The 22,009-nt window shown below is 37.8% G+C and overlaps 1 protein-coding gene across 5 annotated transcripts in view; it reads right to left on the minus strand.

Moving 5' to 3' along the window:
- Positions 1–22,009, minus strand: part of ANTXR1 (ANTXR cell adhesion molecule 1) — a 236,365-nt gene that overhangs the window by 185,772 nt on the left and 28,584 nt on the right. For all 5 annotated transcript variants that reach the window (XM_525774.8, XM_054677938.2, XM_054677939.1 and 2 more), the window contains exon 3: positions 18,839–18,910. In XM_525774.8, the coding sequence (XP_525774.4) occupies positions 18,839–18,910 (72 nt within the window). The remainder of the gene's footprint in view (positions 1–18,838; positions 18,911–22,009) is intronic.

Consider the following 22,009-nt stretch of genomic DNA (forward strand, 5'->3'; position numbering starts at 1 on the left):
TTCGTCTTCTTTATTTTTAATTTGTTTTTGTGGATCTAGTTTATACCTGGTATCATTTTCCTTCACCCTAAAGAATTCCTTTAGCATTTTTTTTTCATAGTGCAGATTTGCTGCTGATGATTCTCTTAGGCATTTTCCCCCTTCTGAAAATGTCTAATTCTGCCTTAAATATTTTAACTGGATATAGAATTCTAAGTTGATTTTTTTCTTTTATCTCTTTAAAGATATTGGACCTTCATTCTCTGGATTGCGTTTTTTTTCCTAATAAAAAGTAAGTTATTTTTTTAATGTTGCTTCTCTTTAATATATCTTTCCTGCCTTCCCTCTGGCCGCTTTTTAGATTTTTCAGAAATTTGACTATGATGCACTTAGGTGATGCTTTCTTTGCATTTGTCCTGCTTGAGGTTCTTTGAGCTTCTTGGATCTGTGTGTGGATCACGTTTGGTATTCCAATTACACAAATACATGTTATCAAGTAGTATAGATCACTTGATATTCTCCCATAAGTCACAGGACTGGTTCATTTTCTCCCTCCAGCCCTCAAACTTTTCCCTTTCTGTCTTTCAGTCTGGATAATTTCTATTCACTTGTTTTTAAACTTATTAATCCCTTTTCTGTGGTGTTCAATCTGGTTTTAAACCTATCTGATAATTTTTTTATTTCAAATAATGTATCTTTCAGTTCCACAGTTTTCACTTGGTTCTTTCTTTGAGTTTTCTTTTTTTAATTTCTGATCACCCATATCTTCCCCCCCATTATATTCACCTTTTCCTGTAAATTATTTAACCTATTTATAATAGTTGCTTAAAAGTCCCTGTCCATTAATTCAAATAACTGAGTCATCTGTGGTTTGTTTCTATTAACTATGTTTTTCTTTATTGTGAGTAATATTCCTCTGCTTCTTCCCATTTTTCATAACAGTTTACATTTCAGTCACTGAGTATAAAAAAAGCAGTGGAGACTTCGGTATAATATTGATTTGTGTTGTTTACTCACTGCAGAGCATAAGGCTTTTATTCTTTGTGAGCTAGGGTGAGGGGCTGATCATTAGATTCCTCCTTGAGTCAGGGTGAGCTTGGGCTGGGCTGCACCTTTTGTTAGATTCATGTTCCCTGTTATTAGGCCAACTCCTGGACTTTTGCCCTGCCCTGCCTTTGTGATCTTCTCAGTATTTGAATTGGTAGATGGCTAGGTGCAGCTTCAGATATTTTTGCTTGACCTTTGTATTTCACTCTGGTAGGACTCCAGAATCCAAGCACAATGAGAATCCACCTAATTATGTGATTTATCTCTACTCTGCAGGCAATTCCTCCACTGCTGCTTTCTTTGAAAAATGCAGAAATGTGGGTGAGGGGGGATAACTTAGGCTGAGACATTTCTTTTTCATTTCAGATTCTAAAGCCTCCTTCTGGCACACATGTTTATGTAAGACTCAGCTGACTTTTCCTTATCCCTGCAGAGTGTCTGTCTATGGCAGACCCACTCCTCCAATTACCCAAACCTAGACCACGCATCCACCTTTAAGTATGGAAGCTTCTGCAGAAGATTCTCTGCTTAGCTATTATATAAAGGGTTTGTTTCTCTCTAATTCAGTTAATCAGTGCTTCCTGAATCTCTACTAGCCTCATGGAAACATATGAATTTTATTTTGTCTGGGCTTTTCTGGTTGACCATGGAAATGAAGGCTTTTCACATCTCTGAATATCATAAACAGAAGCAGACATACTTTACAGTTCTTTTCTAAATGTTTGTGACTACACATTTGTCTCAAATCAGAAAGAAAAATACTAGATGCTGATTACCAGCATACAAATACACTCTAGTATCTCTTATCTTAAAAAAATTTTTTAAAGTCCTCTTTGATCCCACATCACCCTCTAGCTACTGACCTATTTATTCACATCTCTCTATATGACACAGCTTCTTGAAACTTGTCTCCTCACTCCTTGTCTTTTCTGGTGGAGTCCTTCTTCAAATGTTTAGTGGTCTTTGGCTGTCTGTCCATATCAAATGAATGAGACTAAAAGCCTTGCTGGAAGCTCTGCATGCATGGTGGGCATGCCAATTGATGAATGACCAGCTTTTTTTTTTTTTTAGCAGTTTTTTTGTTGTTGTTGAAGACTCTCAAATATCATTTTATGTGTATGTATTTTTCCCTCTAAGACATTTATTTCTACAGAGAAGTAGTTTTCAAACTCTTTTCTTAGATTTTAAGTCTGAAATTGGACAAGGAAGAAGGCTGGAAGTAGCAACATTTGTTTTGCAGATGTCTCTATAATTTCTCTGTGCCTGGTGTCCCTGACTATGAAACCATTCTTGTGCAATTTTGTCAGAAAATATGCTTCTCCTCTCTGGTGGAGGTAAAGAAGGGGTAATTTTCAAACTCTAGTGGGAAGGAGGGATGGTTCTGAAGGTTGAAGAGCTTTTAAACAATCAATATTTCAGTTTTCACTCTCTAACCCTTCCTTGCCTTTTGCAATATCCAGGTTTTGAGCATTCTAGGATTCTACAAGGCTACATGGTTTGTTCATCTTCAGTATTTCCTTCCACAGGATTATATTTGACTTTTCTCCACAGTGCCATATCATTTGCCACTCTTCCTTCCCTTCTATTCTTATATGTGGTGTTTTTATGGTTTAAATATTTCTCAGTTTCCTCAAAGATGGTCTTTGTGCTTTTGTTTCAAGTTTTCCTGGTTTGGGGTTGGTTTTTTGAAAGAAAGGGGAAAACATTTTAACTTATTAAAATATTTTTATTTATTTTAATTTAAAAATCTCATTTTAAAGTCGGAAGTCCTCATTTTTTAACCCACTCTGCTCTGACTTCTGTCTCCACAACTCTGCCTCTGCTGAAACTGCTTCTAGCAAGGCCCGCTACGTTACCAATCCAATGGTCACCTCTCTGGCTTCATGTTCCTCAACCTCTTTCAGCATAAGACACAGTTGATGTCCTTCATTTAAGCAATGCTCTCTTCTCTGAAAGATTTGAGAGTAGATTTGTGTTTTATGGCATGATTTCCATTACACCATACTCTCTCCTTCTACCTTACCACCTGTTCTTTCTCACATTTCTATGTAAGTTGTTCCATCTCATCTAGAACTCTAAAGATTGGAGTTCCAGCTCCAGAACTCAGTAAGATCACCCATCCTCACATCAGCACTGTTTTACAAGGTCACCTCATTCTTTCATGACTTCAGAGCCAAACTCCATCAAAGAAGCATGAGCTTTGGAGGAAGACAGACTCGGGATGGAAATCTGATTCTACCATGTGCTAGGTATGTCAGCTAACCTCCCTGAACTTTAGCTTTCTCAAAGTAAAACAAAGGTGTGGAATGCTAAGACCTACCAGATTTCTTCCAGCTTAGAATATTGCATCTGATTTGAACTGGGAACAAAAGAGCAAGCAGAAATAGAACCTGGGTATCTTCTGGGAACTGGAGAGGCCACACTTGGCAGACAGGAATAGTCCATGATGTAACACAGGATCCAGTGCAGAGCCAGAAGTGAAGCTGACAAAGAGGAGCCCATCAAAGAATTTTTAAAGGTTGCAGCATAAGCTGGCATAAAAGACAAGAGGGATGGTTTAATCACAGGACAAGATGAATTTGTCCAAACTCTTCTTTATACAACTCTATTTTCATTGGTCACACATTTGTGCAGTAATTTCACCATGTGGTTTTCTATGGCACCATCTGGCTTTTGAAATAAATGCTGTTAGACCTTCACATACCTTAAGACTTAGCAATTTAACTCCTGGTTATCCACAGGCATACTTTGGATATATTGTGGGTTCTGTCCCAGACCACCAAAATAAAGTGAATATTGAAACATTGAAGTAAAGTGACTCTCACAACATTTTTGGCCTCCCAGTGCATATAAAAGTTATGCTATACTATATTGTAGTCTATTAAGCATGTAATAGTAGTATGTCTTTAAAAAGTACATACTTCAAATTAGCCGGGCATAGTGGCAGGTGCCTGTAATCCCAGCTACTCAGGACGCTGAGACAGGAGAATCACTTGAAACAGGGAGACGGAGGTTGCAGTGAGCCAAGATCGTGCCATTGCACTCCAGCCTGGGCAACAAGAGCAAAACTCGGTCTCAAAAAAAAAAAAAAAAAAAAAAAGTACACACTTCGATGAAAAATACTTGATTGCTAAAGATTGCTAATGATCATCTGAGCCTTCAGTGAATCATAATCTTTTGCTGGTGGAGGGTTCTGCCTCGATACTGACGGCTGCTGACTGATCAGAGTGATGGTTGCTGAAGGTGGGGTGGCTGTGGCAATTTTTAAAAATAAGACAACAATGAAGTTTGACCCATCAATTCACTCTTCCTTTCACACAAGATTTCTCTGTAGTATGTGATGCTCTTTGATAGCATTTTACCCACCATAGAACTTCTTTCAAAATTGGAGCGAATCCTCTCAAACCTTGTTGCTGCTCTATCAACTAAGTTTATGGAATATTCTAAGTTCCTTGTAATTTCAACAATGTTCATAGCATCTTCACCAGCAGTAGGTTCCATCTCAAGAAACCACTTTCTTTGCTCATCCTTAAGAATCAAGTCCTCATGAGTTCAAGTTTTATCATGAGATTGCAACAATTCAGCCACATCTTCAGGCTCCACTTCAAATTCTGGTTCTGTTGCTGTTTCCACCACATCTGTGGTTACTTCCTCCACTAAAGTCTTGAACCCCTCAAAGTCAGTTGTGAAAGTTAGAATCAACTTCTTGATTCTAACTTTAAGTTGATTCTAACATTAAGTTGCTGTTAATGTTGATATTTTGGCCACTCCTGCATGAATCACAAATGTTCTTATTGGCATCTACAATGGTGAATCCTTTCCCAAAGGTTTTCAATCTACTTTGCCAAGATCCATCAGAGGAATCACTACGTATGGCAGCTATAGATATGCATTTCTTAAATAATAAGACTTGAAAATCTAAATTACTCCTTGATCCATGGGCTACAGAATGGATGTTGTGTTAGCAGGCATGAAAACAACATTAATCTCCTTGTACATCTTTATCAGATCTCTTAGGTGACCAGGTGCATTGCTAATGAGTAGTAATATTTTGAAAAGAATGATTTTTTTTTCAAGAAGTAGGTCTCAAGAGTGGGCTTAAAATATTCAGTAAACCATGCAGTAAACAGATGTGCTGTCATCCGGGCTTTGTTGTTTCCTTTAGATGGGACAGACAGAGTAGATTTAGCATGATTCTTAAGGGCCCTAGGATTTTCAGAATGGTAAATGATCATTAGCTTCAACTTAGAGTCACCAGTTACCTTCACTCCTTATAAGAGAGCTAGCCTGTCCTTTGAAGATTTGAAGCCAGGCTTTGACTTCTTTCTATCTACGAAAGTCCTAGATGGCATCTTCTTCCAATAGAAGGCTGTTTCATCTCCACTCAAAATCTGTTGTTTAGTGTAGCCACCTTCACCAATGATCTTAGCTAAATCTTCTGGGTAACTTGCTGCAGCTTCTCAATCAGCACTTGCTACTTTGCCTTTTATGTCATGGAGATGGCGTCTTTCCTTAAACCTCATGAGCCCACATCTGCTAACTCCAAACTTTTTTTCTGCAGCTTCCTCCCCTCTCTCAGCCTTCTAGAAATAGAGTTAGAGCTTTACTCTGCATTAGGCTTTGGCTTAGGGAATGTTGTGGCTGTTTTGATCTTCTATCCAAACCACTAAAATCGGCAATAAGGCTGTTTTGCTTTTTAATCATTTGTGTGTTCACTGGAGTAGCAGTTTTTATTTCCTTTAAAAACGTTTCCTTTGCATTCACAACTTAGCTAACAGGCACAAGAGGCCTTGCTCTTGGCCTGTCTTGGCTTTTAACCTGCATTCCTCACTAAGCTTAATCATTTCTAGCTTTGAATTTAAAGTGAGGAACTTGCAACTACTCCTTTCACTAGAGCACTTGGAGGCCATTGATGTGTTGTTAACTGACCTAATTTCAATATTGTTGTGTCTCAGGGAATAGGGAAGACCAAGTAGAGGGAGAGGGAAACAGATGGAGGAAGAGCTGGTTGATGGAGCAGTAAGAATACACACATTTGTCAATTAAGTTTGCTGTCTTACATGTGTGTGGTTTGTGGCACCCCAAAACAAGGACAATATAGTAACATCAAAGATGACTGATCACAGATCACCATAACAGATATAATAATAATAATGAAGGTTGAAATATTGAGAGAATGACCAAAATGTGACATACAGACATATAATGAGCATATGCTTTTGGAAAAATCATGCCAACAGACTTGCTCAAATCATGGTTGCCATGAACCTTCAATTTGTAAAAAACACAGTATCTGCAAAGTGCAATAAAGCAAAGTGCATAAAGAAATTCTTGCTTTTGCCCACCCTACCCTCAACAGGAGGCAAGTATAAGTACGTTCATCTCCTCTTTGTTTATAATAGCAAAAAGTTAGAAACAAATTGTCTATGAATAAGACAGCAGGTAAGTACAGGTGGTATGTTATTACAATAAAATATGACAAAATAGAAAAGTATGCAGTAGTTAAAATGAGCCAACCAGCTATATGTATCTACACACAAAAAATCTCAAAAACATGACATTAAGTATAAAAAGCAAGTTCAAGAAAAATACACACAATATGACCACTTAAAAAATAAAGTTTAGGCTGGCTGTGGTGGCTCATGCCTATAATCCCAGCACTTTGGGAGGCCTAGGTGGCCAGATCACTTGAGGTCAGGAGTTTGAGACCAGCCTGGCCAACATGGTGAAACCCCGTCTCTACTAAAATAAAATAAAAAAATTTAGCTGGGCATGGTGTTGCTTGCCTGTAGTCCCAGCTACTCAGGAGGCTGAGGCATGAGAATTGCTTGAACCCAGGAGGCGGAAGTTGTAGTGAGCCAAGATCGCACACTGCACTCCAGCCTGGGCAACAGAGCAAAACCCTCTCAAAAATAAATAAAAATTTTAAAAAAGTTTAATATGCATATATATTATAGCTTATGCACATATAAAAGTATGCAATATCCATTGAAATGATAAATCCCTAATTCATGATAATAATTATCTCTGGTGAGGAAAGAGAAATGGTAAGTCTACATAGGAGATGCTGCCTGTAACCTCTTATTCCACAAGCGTGGTTGGTGGGTAATGAGTGTTCATTAACCTTTTTTTTTCTATACTTTTGTTATACCTCAAATATTTCATCACTTAAAAAATTGAAGTGAGTAGCAAAGACTGAACCTGGAGTTCATGAGGAGGCATTCAGAGGCTATCAGAATCAGCATTAAATACAAGACTCAACAGGTCACCCACACTGGTGGTAAAGGAGCTGAGTCAGGTGACAGCCATGTGGCTTCAGAGGTAGAAATGTGGATGTGGACCAGTACTGGGATTGTTTTTGTTGGGCAATAAAAAATATGTTGGTTTTGGCTAGCTAGCTTTGGATATGAGAACGCTACTGTTCTTTGGTTCTGTTGACGACTTCTAAAGTTTACCTTGCTGTCTCCATCCAGACAACAGAAATGTTTCTGGGCACTGCTTTGTCAGTTTTTATTCTTAATTTGTATTTGCCACATGAGTAGTAGCAGGTGAAGGGTGGTATCTGTGATGTGCTAGGGTCTCTGTTAGGTGCTTTCCATACGTTAATTCATGAAAGTCTCATAACAACTCCATATGGTGGGCATTACTATCTTCATTTCACATATGAGAAAACAGACTCAGAGAAGTGCAATTACATGCACATGGTGGCGGAGCCCAAATTGGAAACCATAATGGGTCCTGGTCCAAAGTCTGTGTTTTCTCTGTTACATCTGTGGTGCCCAAACTTGGTATGTAACAGTGTACTATATACAAAGACACAGGAGACACGTAATTTTTTTTTTCTGGAGCATAAATTGTACTCCAAAATTTGAGAAAGAACTCAACAGAATTTTTATGTAACATCACATATAATGGAATTATGGAATTATATTATGGATAGAATACACATGCATGCACATTTTTAAGATAAAAGAACTTTAAAGAAGTTCTTGCTTTTAACGAGGCACTTCATACTATACCGTGAGGCCTCAGGGGGTACACTTTTACTTCCTTCTACTAACAAGGGTACTCCAGAGGAAGGGATTGAGAAGCAGTGGACTACACTACTCTCACAAATCAATCTGTTCCCAGACCTGCTAAATTGCTCCATGGTGATTTCTTTTTACCATCATTGTGACCAACATGGAGACCCCTTAAACAAACCTTCTGTAGAGACATTGCCTGTGTGCCCTTATCTGGAAGAAGTCTCCCTACAACTATTACACAAAAGAAACAATAATTTTCATCTGGCCTCATGTTGAGGCAATATTTTCTACCTGCATCCCTCTATATAGGGATAGACTGGCCAAATGTTAAAACTTCAAGAAGGATGTGGGCCAAGGGGAGCTGGGGACTCACCCTTTGAATCACTGTTGGGCCTACTGTGATGATTTGAGGTGGGATTTGTCCAGGAGGATTTGGGGCCATTCCTTAGCTGTTTATAAAAACCCCTAACAACAACCACAGTAGTAACAACAACTAATGTTAATTGAGCACTTACTATGTGCCTGCATTGTTAACCCTTCCAACAGTTCTGTGAAGTGGGGTCATCATTGCATTCACTTTATAGATTAAAAAAACTGAGGCACAGAGAGGTAAGACACTTGCCTATGGACTCAGACCACATAATATCTCCCAATCAACAGGACAAGAGAATAAACAAATGCCCCACTCCCTCACCATTTGTCTTAATTTCACCATCAAGCCCTCACACAACCAAAAGAACAGTACCTCAAAATGAAATGAATCCAAGTTCTTTCAAGCACTAAATATCTTAAGACTCTTTCTCCTTGTTGCTTTTAAATTTAGAAAAGGCCTTTAGAACTATGTCTCTTGGTAATGGCAGCCTGTAATCATTCTGCTCCAGGAATCAAGTGATGTCTTCAGAGTATGTCATTTTCCCCTGTGACACTAATAGCAAAACCACACTTTCAACCAAACCAAAGGATGACTGAGAAGGAGAGAGACGTGTGGTCTCTTGGTTTTCACTCAGCAGTTGGAGCCAAGTGTTCTTGGCTTCCATTCTACCTCCTTAAGCAATAAGCAAGATACTTAACCTCGTACCCCCATCTGTGAAATGCTGATGCTACCTCTTTACCTCTTTGTGAGGAGTATTTCCAAGTTCCGGTTTCCAAAAGCCCATGAAGATGAAATGTATAGCGGGCATAGGCTGCCTCGGGGAACTGTTTTCTTAAAGATGTCAGAGGGTTTGGGTGGTGAATTGTGTATGCTTAGATTTGTTTTAAATTTAAAACTGTACATAATAGTAAAATCATGGGAAATCCTACAGTATAGTAATTAAGAATATGAACACTGGGATAGCGCTTCTTGAGTTCAAATTCAGGTTCCTACACTTTCACATTACAGTGGCCATGAGCTTTCTCCACCTCGATATCCCCATCTTTGATAATACATATAATAAATGTAATTCTCAAAACTACCAAATTAGGGGGATACTACTATTTCCTCTGATTATAGATGAGGAAAGTATACTAGGCTACAGGTATATAATAAGCCCTTAATAAAAGGTTATATTTAGATATAAACACATATGCATATATATGTACATATGCATAAATATGTACATACACATATTGGTGGCTTCCATTTGACTATTACACAGATAAGAAACAAAATAATACATGCAGAGGCAGTATGTACTGGGTAGCTTTGTAATGTAATAGAAAAATCACTGAGTTAAAACTTTTTAATTTTGTGAGTTAAAAAGATGGTGTTGCCAGTGAGTATATGAATGAATTTGAGCAAAGAATTCTGTCTCTCTGGGAATCATTTTCCTCAGCAGTAAAATGAGGTCAGTGGGTTGGATAAGATATAATAATTCTTTGACTCATAGTTGTTCTGTTATGCTTTGTTTTTCAATCTTGCAAAGTTTGGAAGAAAGGTGAAATTTCCAGTCAAAGATAATGATCTTGGTCTGCATATTTTAACTTTTGCTTCTTTTTCCAAATTACTGTAGAAATAGCTAACTGATATAATAGAGAAAATGTTTCTTCACTGCTGAAAAATAGGCAAGGATGCCAGAAACTTCGAATTTCTGCATGATGTGGAGCTGCTGAGGTCAGAGTAAGGGAAGGACCCACCACCCCGGGATCCTAGAGCACAAGAAGAAAAGCATGAGGGATGGCGGGGAAGTCAAGGAAACTAGTTCTTAACACAATAATCCAGCATCTACACCTGACCATCTTCCTTTAGCTTCATCTTCCTCTTTGCCTTGGAAAGACTGCTGGGTCTCTACTCTGCCTAAGATAAAATTATGCTACATACACATGTTCTCATTTTCCTTAGCCTGAGCTCTTAACATTTTCAACAAGGATCTTGCATGATCTGCTGCAGAACTTTTCCCAAATCCCAGTACTGAAAAGCCCATGTGGTTCCATTTTTAAGTCACTATACTCAGAAAAAGTCTCAGCAGTTGGGAAGAAGAGGACCAATTTTAGGAATTTGAGAAAATATCCCCCTTTGAAATAAAGTCATATAAAAAACAAGGGAGCACATATAACCAATTCTAATTTATATTTATGTTGAAGACATTCTAATGTATATTTATGTTGAAGACATACCTTCAACAGCAAGGTCATACACATGTGGAAAAATTTAGGAACAGGAAAGTATTCATAGGGATGAAAGATATTGTCAACTGAAAAATGCAGTGGAAGCAGTGAAAAGTAAGCTGGGTGACTGTGAAAACAGAAGCAAAAACAAAATAAACAACTTAGACTGGTATTTACAGGATCTGAATGAAACATTCTCTCAGATGTCAAAAAAATAATAGAAAGATTAAAAAATTATACTTAGAATATAAAGAGATATTGGATAGATTCAAGAATCGAATGGACAGAAGAAATGTTAATCACAAAAGGCATAGAAGAGAAATGTTTTAAGCTGAAAAAGTTTATTAAGTCTTCAGATAGAATGGCTCAAGTACTACACAAAGTACTTTACAAAATTAATGAAAGGACTACACCTGGAAATATTCTGTTGATATTTAAAAAAATATGTATGATAAAGAGAAAAGTTCTATAAGCAGCCAGGAAGAGAAAACAGGCTACCCACATAGGAGAGATATATTAAATTGGCATCTCTCCTTTCTAATAATGCAAGTTGACTATGTCTTTAGAAATGTAAGGGGAAAGATAGTTAAGATAGAAGAGCTTTATATTCAATGGAAATATTTACCTGGAGGTGAATACAAAAAAATTCTCATATAAATGGTGACTTATAAGTCTTAATAGTCACATATTCTTCAGGAAAATCTTACCTAAAAAAAAGACTTAGCAAACTGAGGAATTAAAAATATATAATTAAAACTTAAGTACTGGAAAGGAAGTATGTGTGTGAATGTGTGCGTGTATTCATATATATTCAATGAAATCTGTAAATCTTACAGTAAGTTTAGATAATTATTGTTGATATGTTTCTAAAATACAATGCAAATATTTCTTAAAAAGAAATTCAGCAAGAAGAATCAGTAGATATTTATTCAATTCTTGTCACTATCGAGGCAAGCAAAATTAATTTGCAACTGTTACTAGGATGCAAATGAAATTATTCTTTTCAAATCATTGAAAAATTACACAAAATATCAACGAAAGTAAAAAATAAATGAATGAAAAAGATATATCAGGAAGTGCAAACAAAATTCAAGTTTAATAATACTAATCTTGGACAAAGGATATAAAGCCAAAAGCACTAAAGGTGACAAAAAGATTATTTTATATTGATTAGATGCACACTCCATAATGAAAATACACATAAGCCAAGTAAGATGATGTAAATTAAAAAGCAATGTGTTGGAAATTCAAATAAAACAGTCATGGTGGAAAATGCAAAATGTCTATCTTCATAGATCAAGTAAACAAAAATATAAAATATTTAAAAATTGAATTAATGTTTCTTATAACAAAATTTTAATCATCAAAGTATACATATTTTCTAACATCCATGGATACTAAATAAAATTTGATCATGTAGTAGTCCACCAACAAAAATTAATAAACTAAAAAATAGAAATTATATAAATTGAATTTTTAAAAACTTCAATGACTCTAGAAATTGAGGAAAGGGTAAACAAAAATGTGAAAATTGTGAAACACTTTTCCTAAATCATCTTAAAAATAGTAAATATAACTATTAAAAAATTAACAATAATAAGAACAGGACATGTCAAAATGTATAAAATTCAACAACCATATCAGATTTAAAGTACAATTTATACTGTTAAAGCTTTTATTATTTAGAAAGAAAGAAAGTATAGTGAATAATCTTCTTTTTTTTTTTTGAGACAGAGTCTTGCTCTGTTGCCCAGGCTGGAGTGCAGTGGTGCGATCTCGGCTCACTGCAACCTCCGCCTCCCAGGTTCAAGAAATTCTCGACTCCCAAGTAGGTGGGATTACAGGTGCACACTAACATGCCCAGCTAACTTTTATATTTTTACTGGAGATGGGGTTTCACCATGTTGGCCAGGCTGGTCTCAAAATCCTGGCCTCAAGTGATCAGCCTGCCTCAGCCTCCCAAAGCCCTGGGATTATAGGTGTGAGTCACCACACCGGGCAATTATCTTTTATTTCGAGAAACCAGAAAAACTTGCAATATAAGAAGCAGAAGGAAGGAACTAATAATAGTAATAAGATAAAATAACGAATCATAAAATCTAACAATATATAAAACAGAACTGATGAATACATTTAAGAAACAAACCATTAGGTAATCTGAATGGGGCAAATAAGAGAAAAGAAAATAGCTTTATACAATTGGAGGAAAGGGATATAACCAAAGATACAGAAGAGCTTTTGAAAATTAAAAAGATACGTGATAAATTTAAAATGTCAACATATTGGTAATTTCTACTGTTTCTCAAGTTAGAAAACACGATAAAAGCAATAAACACAAAAAGCTGAGGTAACTGTCAAAGAGCTTCTTCAATAATAATTTAGGCTTTGATGGTTTTCCTCTGAGTTATATCAAACTTCGAACAAACGTTTGCTCTCTATATTAATTAAGCAATTCTGCAGCTTACAGCAAGATTGCCTACTCATTTTTCCAAGCTCATGTAATCCGTTTACTCCCAAACTGACAGAGATTGTATGAAATAAAGCCCCAGAATACTCTCAATATTAAATATTGATAAGTAATATCTTTCAGCTTAAATCAAATCCAGAAACACAATAAAAACATAGCAAACCATGATAAAGTTTATTGTAGGAATGTAAGGTTAGTTTTTCATTAGAAAATTATTTATTTATTTATTTATTTATTTATTTATTTATTTATTTATTTTTGATACAGCATACTCTGTTGCCCAGGCTGGAGTGTATTGGCATGATTACGGCTCACTGCAGCCTTTACCTCCCATGCCTCAATCGATCCTGTCACCTCATTCTCCTGAGTAGCTGGGACCACAGGGGTGTGACAACATGCTTGGCTAATTTTTAATTTTATTTTTTGTAGAGATGGGGTCTCCCTATGTTGCTCAGGCTGGCCTTGAACTCCTGGGCTCAAGCGATCCTCTCACCTCAGCTTCCCAAAGTGCTGAGATTACAGGTGTGAGCCATTGTGCCAGGCCCATTAGGAGAGCTTTTGATTTAAAATTTTTACAGAGAGGTCAAAGGCAATAGAAGAAAGATATAACTATTTTGATATGGCAAAAGGGTATTTAATATAACAACTATTTCAGATAAAAAGTTTTAATAATCTCGCATTTGAAGAATCCTTCCTTAACAAAGTAGATAAAATGTATGAAGTTAGCATCCAATAAAATGCATAATTGTAAAACCCAATTGGGAATTAAAGTCTGAAAATTTTAGAATGTAAGAAGATACACAGGAAGATATACTAGCTATAAATATTAGAAAAGAAGACAGAATTAATCACAGATACTACAATCACCTTATTGGAAAACTACTTAAAAATTAACTGGAAAACTATTAGAACTAATAAAATGTTTCATTAAAGTGGTGGGATAAGAAGGCAGATGTGGTGGCTCACACCTGTAATCCCAGCACTTTGGAAGGCCGAGGTGGGTGGATTATTTGAGGTCAGGAGTTAGAGACCAGCCTGACCAACATGGTGAAACCCCGTCTCTACTAAAATGCAAAAATTAGCCTGGCATGGTGGTGTGCACCTGTAATCCCAGCTACTAGGGAGGCTGAGGCAGGAGAATCGCTTGAACTTGGGAGATGGAGGTTGCAGTGAGCTGAATTCGCACCACTGCACTCCAACCTGGGTGACAGAGCAAGACTCCCTCTTAAAAAAATAAAAATAATAAAAATAAAAGAAATCAACAAAAAACCTGTTAGAAACCTATTGTTTTCCCCAAAACTAATATTTCTGAAGCTCTTTTTTTGGCAGGGGATGGGGATGGGGGCTGCATGCATGGTCTTTTCTACAGAAAACCCACTGACATGCACATTTTTGTAAATCATTTTATGGAGTTCAATAGAAGCCCATGGATCACAAACTATAGGTTCACCAGTCAAGAGTGAAGAATGACAGTTTGGAGAATACAACAGCAAAGCATTTTTTCACAATGGAGGCAACTTAAAATGCCTGGGAAAAAAATGTTGACAATTAGACTAATTTGAAGAAAAAACAAAACCGTACTGAGGGACGTAAACGAGACATGGTATATCCCTAAATAAGAAAATAAGTATAGAAAAAATGCAGCGCCATTGCTGCTGAGTTAATCTGTATTTTTCACACAGTTCGAGTGAAAATCCCAGGGATATCTGGGAACATAAAAAATTATTTAAATTGTATGTGGTTGGAAAAATCCAGTAAAGACCAAGGAGATTTTCACCCAAGATTAGAAATGAGGATAGATTGGTCCTCCAGATGTTAAAACTAATTAAAACAATGTGATCCAAATATAGAAACAGACAGAAAAACAGAACAGAATAGAAAATCCAGTAATGAACCCAAGCCTACCAAAGAGTTTAACTGTTCAAGTTGTTGGTAAAAGATTATTACACAGTGGTGTGGGAAGAACTGGCTAATCAATCGGGGAAAGAAACACTGGATGTTGACCTTGTACCTTACATCATAATAAATTCTAGAAGGAGTACTAATTTAAATAAAAAAGAATCAAAAGTACTATAAAGAAAGGTAGTAATAAAAAGGACAATGGCAGCCCAATTACAATTATAAATAGGGGTGCTAAATTTCTGAATAATATTAAAAATACAGAATTCAGATATACATTAAAAGAATACATCATAACCAAATGTATACAGAAATACTAGAATGATCCAATATTTAAAAATGTTTTTTATGACATTCACTGTACTAGTAGGTAAAAGAAAAATATCACCATCTTAACAAAAGGCAAAATTGCATTTGATTAAATTGAGCATCTATTTTTTTTTAAATGAATAGTTGAACTTCCTTCACATGGTCTTATTTCTAAATGATGACACATTTGAAGTATTTCAATTAATGTAAGAACGAGACTCTCCTTGGAGTATCCAGGGACTCATATTGCAGTAGTTAACATCATTTTATTCTAACAGTACTTAAATTGACATTGTATACTCTATTATACTAAGGAAGTGACCTGCAAACTTTGTTACAATCTATCAACTATTTAAACTGATGAAGCCAGGAAATCTTGGAAGAGCAACATGATACAGTACAAAGTACAGGAGTTGGACCAAATTTAGAATCCAGAATCAGAATACTAATTTGGCAGATTACTAGCTATCTGACCTCGGCGGGTTACCTAAACTTTTTGAACCTCAGTGTCCTTATCTGTAAAATTGAAGTAACAGCAGCCAAGATAGAGTATACTTGCTACTGCCTATATCACCTGCTGATTACAACAGAAAAAGCAACCAAGTAGACTGGAAGGTAAACAGAACTGGTGGACTGGGGAGGAAAATTTAAACCTAGAGAAATGACCCACACTACCATGAGGTCCAGAATTTACCCCCCAACTCAAGTAGCTGCAAACTCCCCAAATATGGTGACAGACAAGTTTATAGATTCAAGAAGCTCTGCAAAGTCAAAATAGGGTACCCTGAAAGAAAACCATGCCCACACAAATAATCAAACTGCTAAGAACTAAAAAAGAAGAAACTGTGAAAACAGAGAAAAACGACACATTCCATATATAACAATGATTCAAATGACCGCATAGTTCCTTCCCATTAGAAAATAGAGTAACAATGGTTATATGAGGATAAATAAAAAAGGATATATAAAATGCTTGCAGATAAAAGACACAAATCGTAGGCATTATTATTCTAATTGGAGTTTCTTTACTATATCTTAACACATTATGTTTATTTTCCATTCTATTTTTTCATCTTCTCATAGCTTTACCCTACGTGTATTTGATCCCAAGAACTGAATGCGAATACAGTCATTCCTCGGTATAGGCAGAGGATTGGTTCATGATCCCTGAGTATACCAAATCCATGCACTCAAGTCCTGCAGACAGCCCTGCAGAACCTGCATATACTAGAAGTCAGCCCTCCATATATGTGGATTTTGCATCCTGTGAATACTGTATTTTTGATCTGCATTTGGTTGAAAAATACCTGTGTATAATTGGACCCATTCAGTTCAAAATGTTGTTCAAGGATCAGCCGTATATCTTTGATATCATTTCTTTTGATTTACCCAAAACTTTTGCTGAAATGAAAGTCTTTGCCAATTCATGTCTTGCTTTTGAACAAGTTTTTCTTAATTTTATAAGGTCTCTCAAGTATTATACAGGTATCTTAATGGACCCTTTACTGTTTTATAGCGATATTGTGACAATCAAGTGAGATAGAAAAATACAAATTCCTGTGCCCAACTAAAACACTGCAAGTCATATATTTCAGAAGCAGTACTAGCTTGGAAGATCTGAAAGCCTGATTCTTTTAGCCAGTCTCCTGAGAAAGAGTTTCAGAGAGATCTTGCCCACATTTCTTCCATAGGCTGATGAGGTTGGGGGTGTGTCCATAAACCATGCTGTGCTTTCCCAGCTGACCTAGGCCAAGCAGTCACCACACGAAATCCACACAGCCTTCACCAAGGCATTTTTGGCTGTTGTTTGATGCACATTTGACCCATACAAAATGCTGCTTCCAGCAAACCAGGGACTCTACCCTCTGTTTTCTCTTCAGAACAGGAAACTAGCAGTAGTGACGTTAAGGTACACAAAAATTAGATTCCCAGTAGATTCGGAGGATGACTAATTCCAACAAGCATAACAAACCACAATGGGTCTGGAAGACTTGGCATTCTGATAGTGTTTATAAATCCCTGACCCCTCTGACCCTGTCAACTTCCCAGAAGCTGTGAGCATTAGCACACAAAGCACCTGCAAGTGATGTGTGAACCTGGTCTCTTGGCCAAACTCTTATGCATGGGGCATGGACAGCATGAAGCTGCACTAGGAAGCCTCGGGTTGGAGGATGTGAAGAACAGGTGAGAGGGGTGTTTAGCTCCCCATCGCGGAACAAAAAACATCTCTGCATAAGGGATGGCATCATCTAAAGACTGAGCAAGATGAGGAGTCTTGAGATGGCTAGAGACACCGTCTCAGAGCTTCTTAAAATCCTTGGCCAGTATTGAAGGCAAGTCACACAAGTGTCTTGGATTTTATGATTCTCTGTTGAACAGAAGGCAGCAAGGTAAACTGAAAAGAATGTGGAGCCTGGGTCTGGTCTGGGTTCTGTTTGCTATTCTTGGGAAGGTGACATGGCCTCAGTTTCTCCTTCTGTTAATAAGGGATCAGAAACTCCTGTTTTTTTTAATGAAATGCATGCATATAGTAGATCAGGTTGAAGGAGTAACAGGATTTGAAAACTCCTACATGGTACAGAGCACTCTTTCTGTTACAAATCCTAACAAAGTCATGGGAAAAAAAATAGGGACTAGCTCAAGTTTGCTGACTTCAGCTAGAAAATTTTACTCTGTCCTGTTAGTCCTATATTCATTTCTATAAGAACGTTAGAGAATAAAGTCTCCCTGCCCCCCCTGTACTGGCCCTTCCTCCTTTTCTTTTTCCAACACATCCATATATGAGTCTCCCAATAATCCCACATGTGTTCCCCATGGTGCTTCTCTCATGTGGGCCATCTCACTATTTAAAAAGTGTACAATTTCATAAATGGGGGAAGACTATCCTCTCCACTCTCTAGTATACCATCCTAACTATGAATAAATGATATGACTCTGTTATTGCTAGTTTTCATCTGCAAGTAAAATGTGGCAAAACCTAAAATACTTTTGTTAAGCTAGATCTACCTAGTTTAACTTCTTTGTGTCAACAACATTCTTTTACACTATTTAAATTTCCTTTTATTTTGTGGTACCATAAGCCCTCCCTTTCTACTCCCTTCCTGGGTAATTATGAACAGTAAATATTTCAAGCTCTTACCTGTCTCACAGTGCACTTGTATCTGAAACCTTAATCCAAAATAAGTCTAATTTAAGTAAAAGAAAATATAGACCCCCAATAATATGGTTTGCCAACATTTCGCTCCAAGTTAGCAGATGGAATCAACAATCAAATGTGAGATTTATCTTAATGTAATTTCATCATTTATAAAATTTCACCAATATCAGGAAATTCTATCAAAAGTAACTGAAGAGTAAACTAGCAGCAGGACCCACGTGCCCATACGTAAGGTTAAAAACTTAGGGTAAAAGAAGGAACTATTAGATTAAAGTGATCAACAGGTCAAGGCTGGCACCAGAGCACAAATCTCAGGGCTACTCAGGAAGTGATGGACTTTTTAACAACAGAGATAAGAAGTATCCTTACCTGTCTTCTGTCAGTTTCATTAAGGTTGTTCCTCGGGTGGAGAAAACAATAAAGGACATTCTCAACTGTGGGCTGGAAAGGAAAAGAAGCTCTATTAGGACAGACAATAAGACTGCGCATGCCACTCCCTTCAGGCTCCCTCCCTGTCCTTCCCTTTCTATCACGGCTGCCATAGCTGAAGACCCGTAACCCACAGGGGGCCTCCTAGGCTGGTGCTGCGGGTGTTGATTAGCCAGCAGTGGACTTGAAGTGTGGGTCAAAGAGAAGACACACTGGATCTTCCTGAGGCTGCTTCTGACCTGATATCATTGCTTAGTGAGTGTGGATTACGAGTAAGAATGATAAACTTCATTGGTGCCCTGTGTTCTGTTTGAAGTGTGTCCCAACAAGGGGACCAATCTGTATGGTGTCTATAAAAGGGGATCCCGATAGGTAAAATTTGATAATGTTTCCACGGTAGCCTGGTGTATTCTCTAATGATGAGTTGCAGCTTGATGCCATCAGCTATTAACATTATATAACAAACTCCCTTTGATCTGAAAGTGGGATCACCATCAACTTTTAATTTCTCCTTGGCTTCCCAAGGAGATTATCCTATAAGGAGAGAATGTGCTGACTGGTCATAAGAATATCTATTCCATTTGGTAGTCATACTTCTCATTATTAATGAATAAATTGGCATGGTTTTTATATGGCAGTGCTCAGGAGCATTCTCAATGTAAGAGTCACACTCTGGAGACAGAAGCACTCTCACCTGAGGACGAACTTGTTTCTCAGTCTGCAAGATGGACCATCAGACTGCAGTGGATTCAGCAATGCAATGCCGTTCTGTGTGTTCAACTTGTTCTTCCGTCATAGCATCAATCTATTTCTTCACAATGCAATAACCTCCCACACCTGATCGGGCTCTGAACCTTGCAGTTCCAGTTCCCCAAGTGTTTCTCAAACCTGCCTCACTTCCCGTATCTTAGCTTAGGATCCTGGCCTCAATCGTCTGACCACTACAATTTCCTAGCTGCTGTCTTGCCTAGGAAGATTCTTTGCTCCAATTCACTCTTCACACTGCTCCCAGAATTATTTTCCTAAAACAAAAATTAGAACCTGTCACTTATCTGCTATAAAATTTCCAATGACTCCTACTGTCTCCAGGATAAAGTCTGCATTTATTACCATGTGCCTGATGCATCTTTGGAAGCCCTTGGCATGGTGTTTAATATTTGATAGGAGCTCAGGCAATACCTGGTGAATTGAATATTGGTCCCTAAAACAGATCTCAGTTTTCTGTCCATGACCCCGTGCTGCCTGGGACTACTTCCCCGGCACTGGGGCAGCAGGACACCATGTCCTAAATGATAATAACAACAATCATAATGATTATAATAATATAATAATGGCCAACCTTACTGAGTTCTTACCATGTGTGAGATCATAGTGATTTGCACGTATGATCTCATTATACTTGAACAACTGTATGAGACTGGTACCTATAGTACCAATCCTGATAGTTCATATCAAACTAACAGTTCCTATTTTCCACAAAAGGAAATTGAGGCCCTGAAAGATGAAACAATTTCCTTGAGGTTACACAGTGGGGGAGTGGCAGACCTGGGGCTTGAAGTCAAGTGTTTTAATTCTAGAACTTGGGCTCCTAACTGCCACATTATATACTGCTCCCCTTCTGTCAAGTTCAGCTCTGGAAATAATAAATTTGAAATGTGGAAAATAAAGGTCTCCAAGAGGCAACTGGCATATAAGTCTAGGCTAGAGGCATAATTTGGAAGTCCTCAGTGTACTGATGTGGGCAAAGTTGTTCAGAGAGAGTGTCAGCAGTGAGGAGGGAAGTGAGCCAAATACAAAACCAACACTAGTGTGGGAAGGGCTGGCTGAGGCCAGTGAGACGGAAGCAGAATGAGAGCCAGTGGAGGAAAGAGTTTCAAGGAAGGATAAGTCTGGATCCAATGAAACCTCTGCATCCAGTGGACTAAAGGCTGCAGAGTGCTCCTGGATTTTTCCTCTGGGTCATCCCTGGGTGAGACCTTGGCAGGCAAGCAGGTGAAGGGTGGGGAGGAGGGCCAGATAGCAGTGGGTTAAGGAATGAATGAGAAGTAAGGATATGGAGATGGCCAGTCTTTAAAGACAAATGAGTGAGAAACTAGTAGAGAAATAGGGTCCCATCTATAGGAAGACAAGATGAAGAGTTTCACTGTCATTGCTTTTTTTGGGACAAGGGGCAGGAGAGATTAGTTTGTGTTTGTAGACTGTGGGGAAGGAGCCAGGGGAAAGGTAGAGAAAAATACAAGACAGAAACAAAGACCTGGAGGAAACTGGAGACAATGGGATAAAGTCAGACTAAAATGGAGAGGTTGGCCTTACATGGGAGGGATACTTGGATCTCAGAGACTAGTGGGAAGGACATATATGCATCTTTTAGGAGTAGATTGGAACTTGAACTCGTGTCTACTACTCTCTGGATTCTTGGTGAAGTAGGAGGTGAGGTTATTTGCTGACAGCAATGGGTGTGAGGTGTAGGTTGAAGGCTTGAGGAAAACAGCAAAGCATAAGAATCATTATTAGAAAAATGATAGAAGGTCAGAATAAAGATAAATAAAAGGACTCAAAATGTCAAAAATCCCACTGAGATTAGAAATGATGTACTTGTACTGGCATCAGCCACTGTTATTGAATGAATTTCCCCCCTGTAGTCCCAGCTGCCTTAGACTTTTTATTAAAATGAATAAATAAATGAAAATTGCCCATTCATTCACTTATTTAAAAATACTGACTGAGCATGTACTATGTGTCTGGCACTGTTATGGGCACTTGGGCTGTGACTGTCAACAGACGACAGCCCAGCCTCTGCCTGGTGGAGTTTGGGTGATGGTAAGATCTTGGCTCCACACTTTGAGGGGCTCCATGGCCAAGTAGGGTTAGCGGAGACAACCAGAGAAGGGTGCCTTGTCTGGATTAAGCCATGTCAACCTCCCTGGTCCTCGGTTTCTTCATCTATAAAGCAAGGGAATTGGATTAAGGGTTCTCTTAATCCCCTCCCTTGCCCCTGCCCACAATTTTCTAAGATTCTAAGATAGTGAAGAGTCTGGGATTGCTGAGGGAACTGAGAAAGATGTTGTGTGCCCACTCTAAGCCAGGTGCTGGACTGGTGGGCTTGCACAT

Source organism: Pan troglodytes, chromosome 12 (genome assembly GCF_028858775.2).
Source record: "Pan troglodytes isolate AG18354 chromosome 12, NHGRI_mPanTro3-v2.0_pri, whole genome shotgun sequence".
NCBI lineage: Eukaryota > Metazoa > Chordata > Mammalia > Primates > Hominidae > Pan > Pan troglodytes.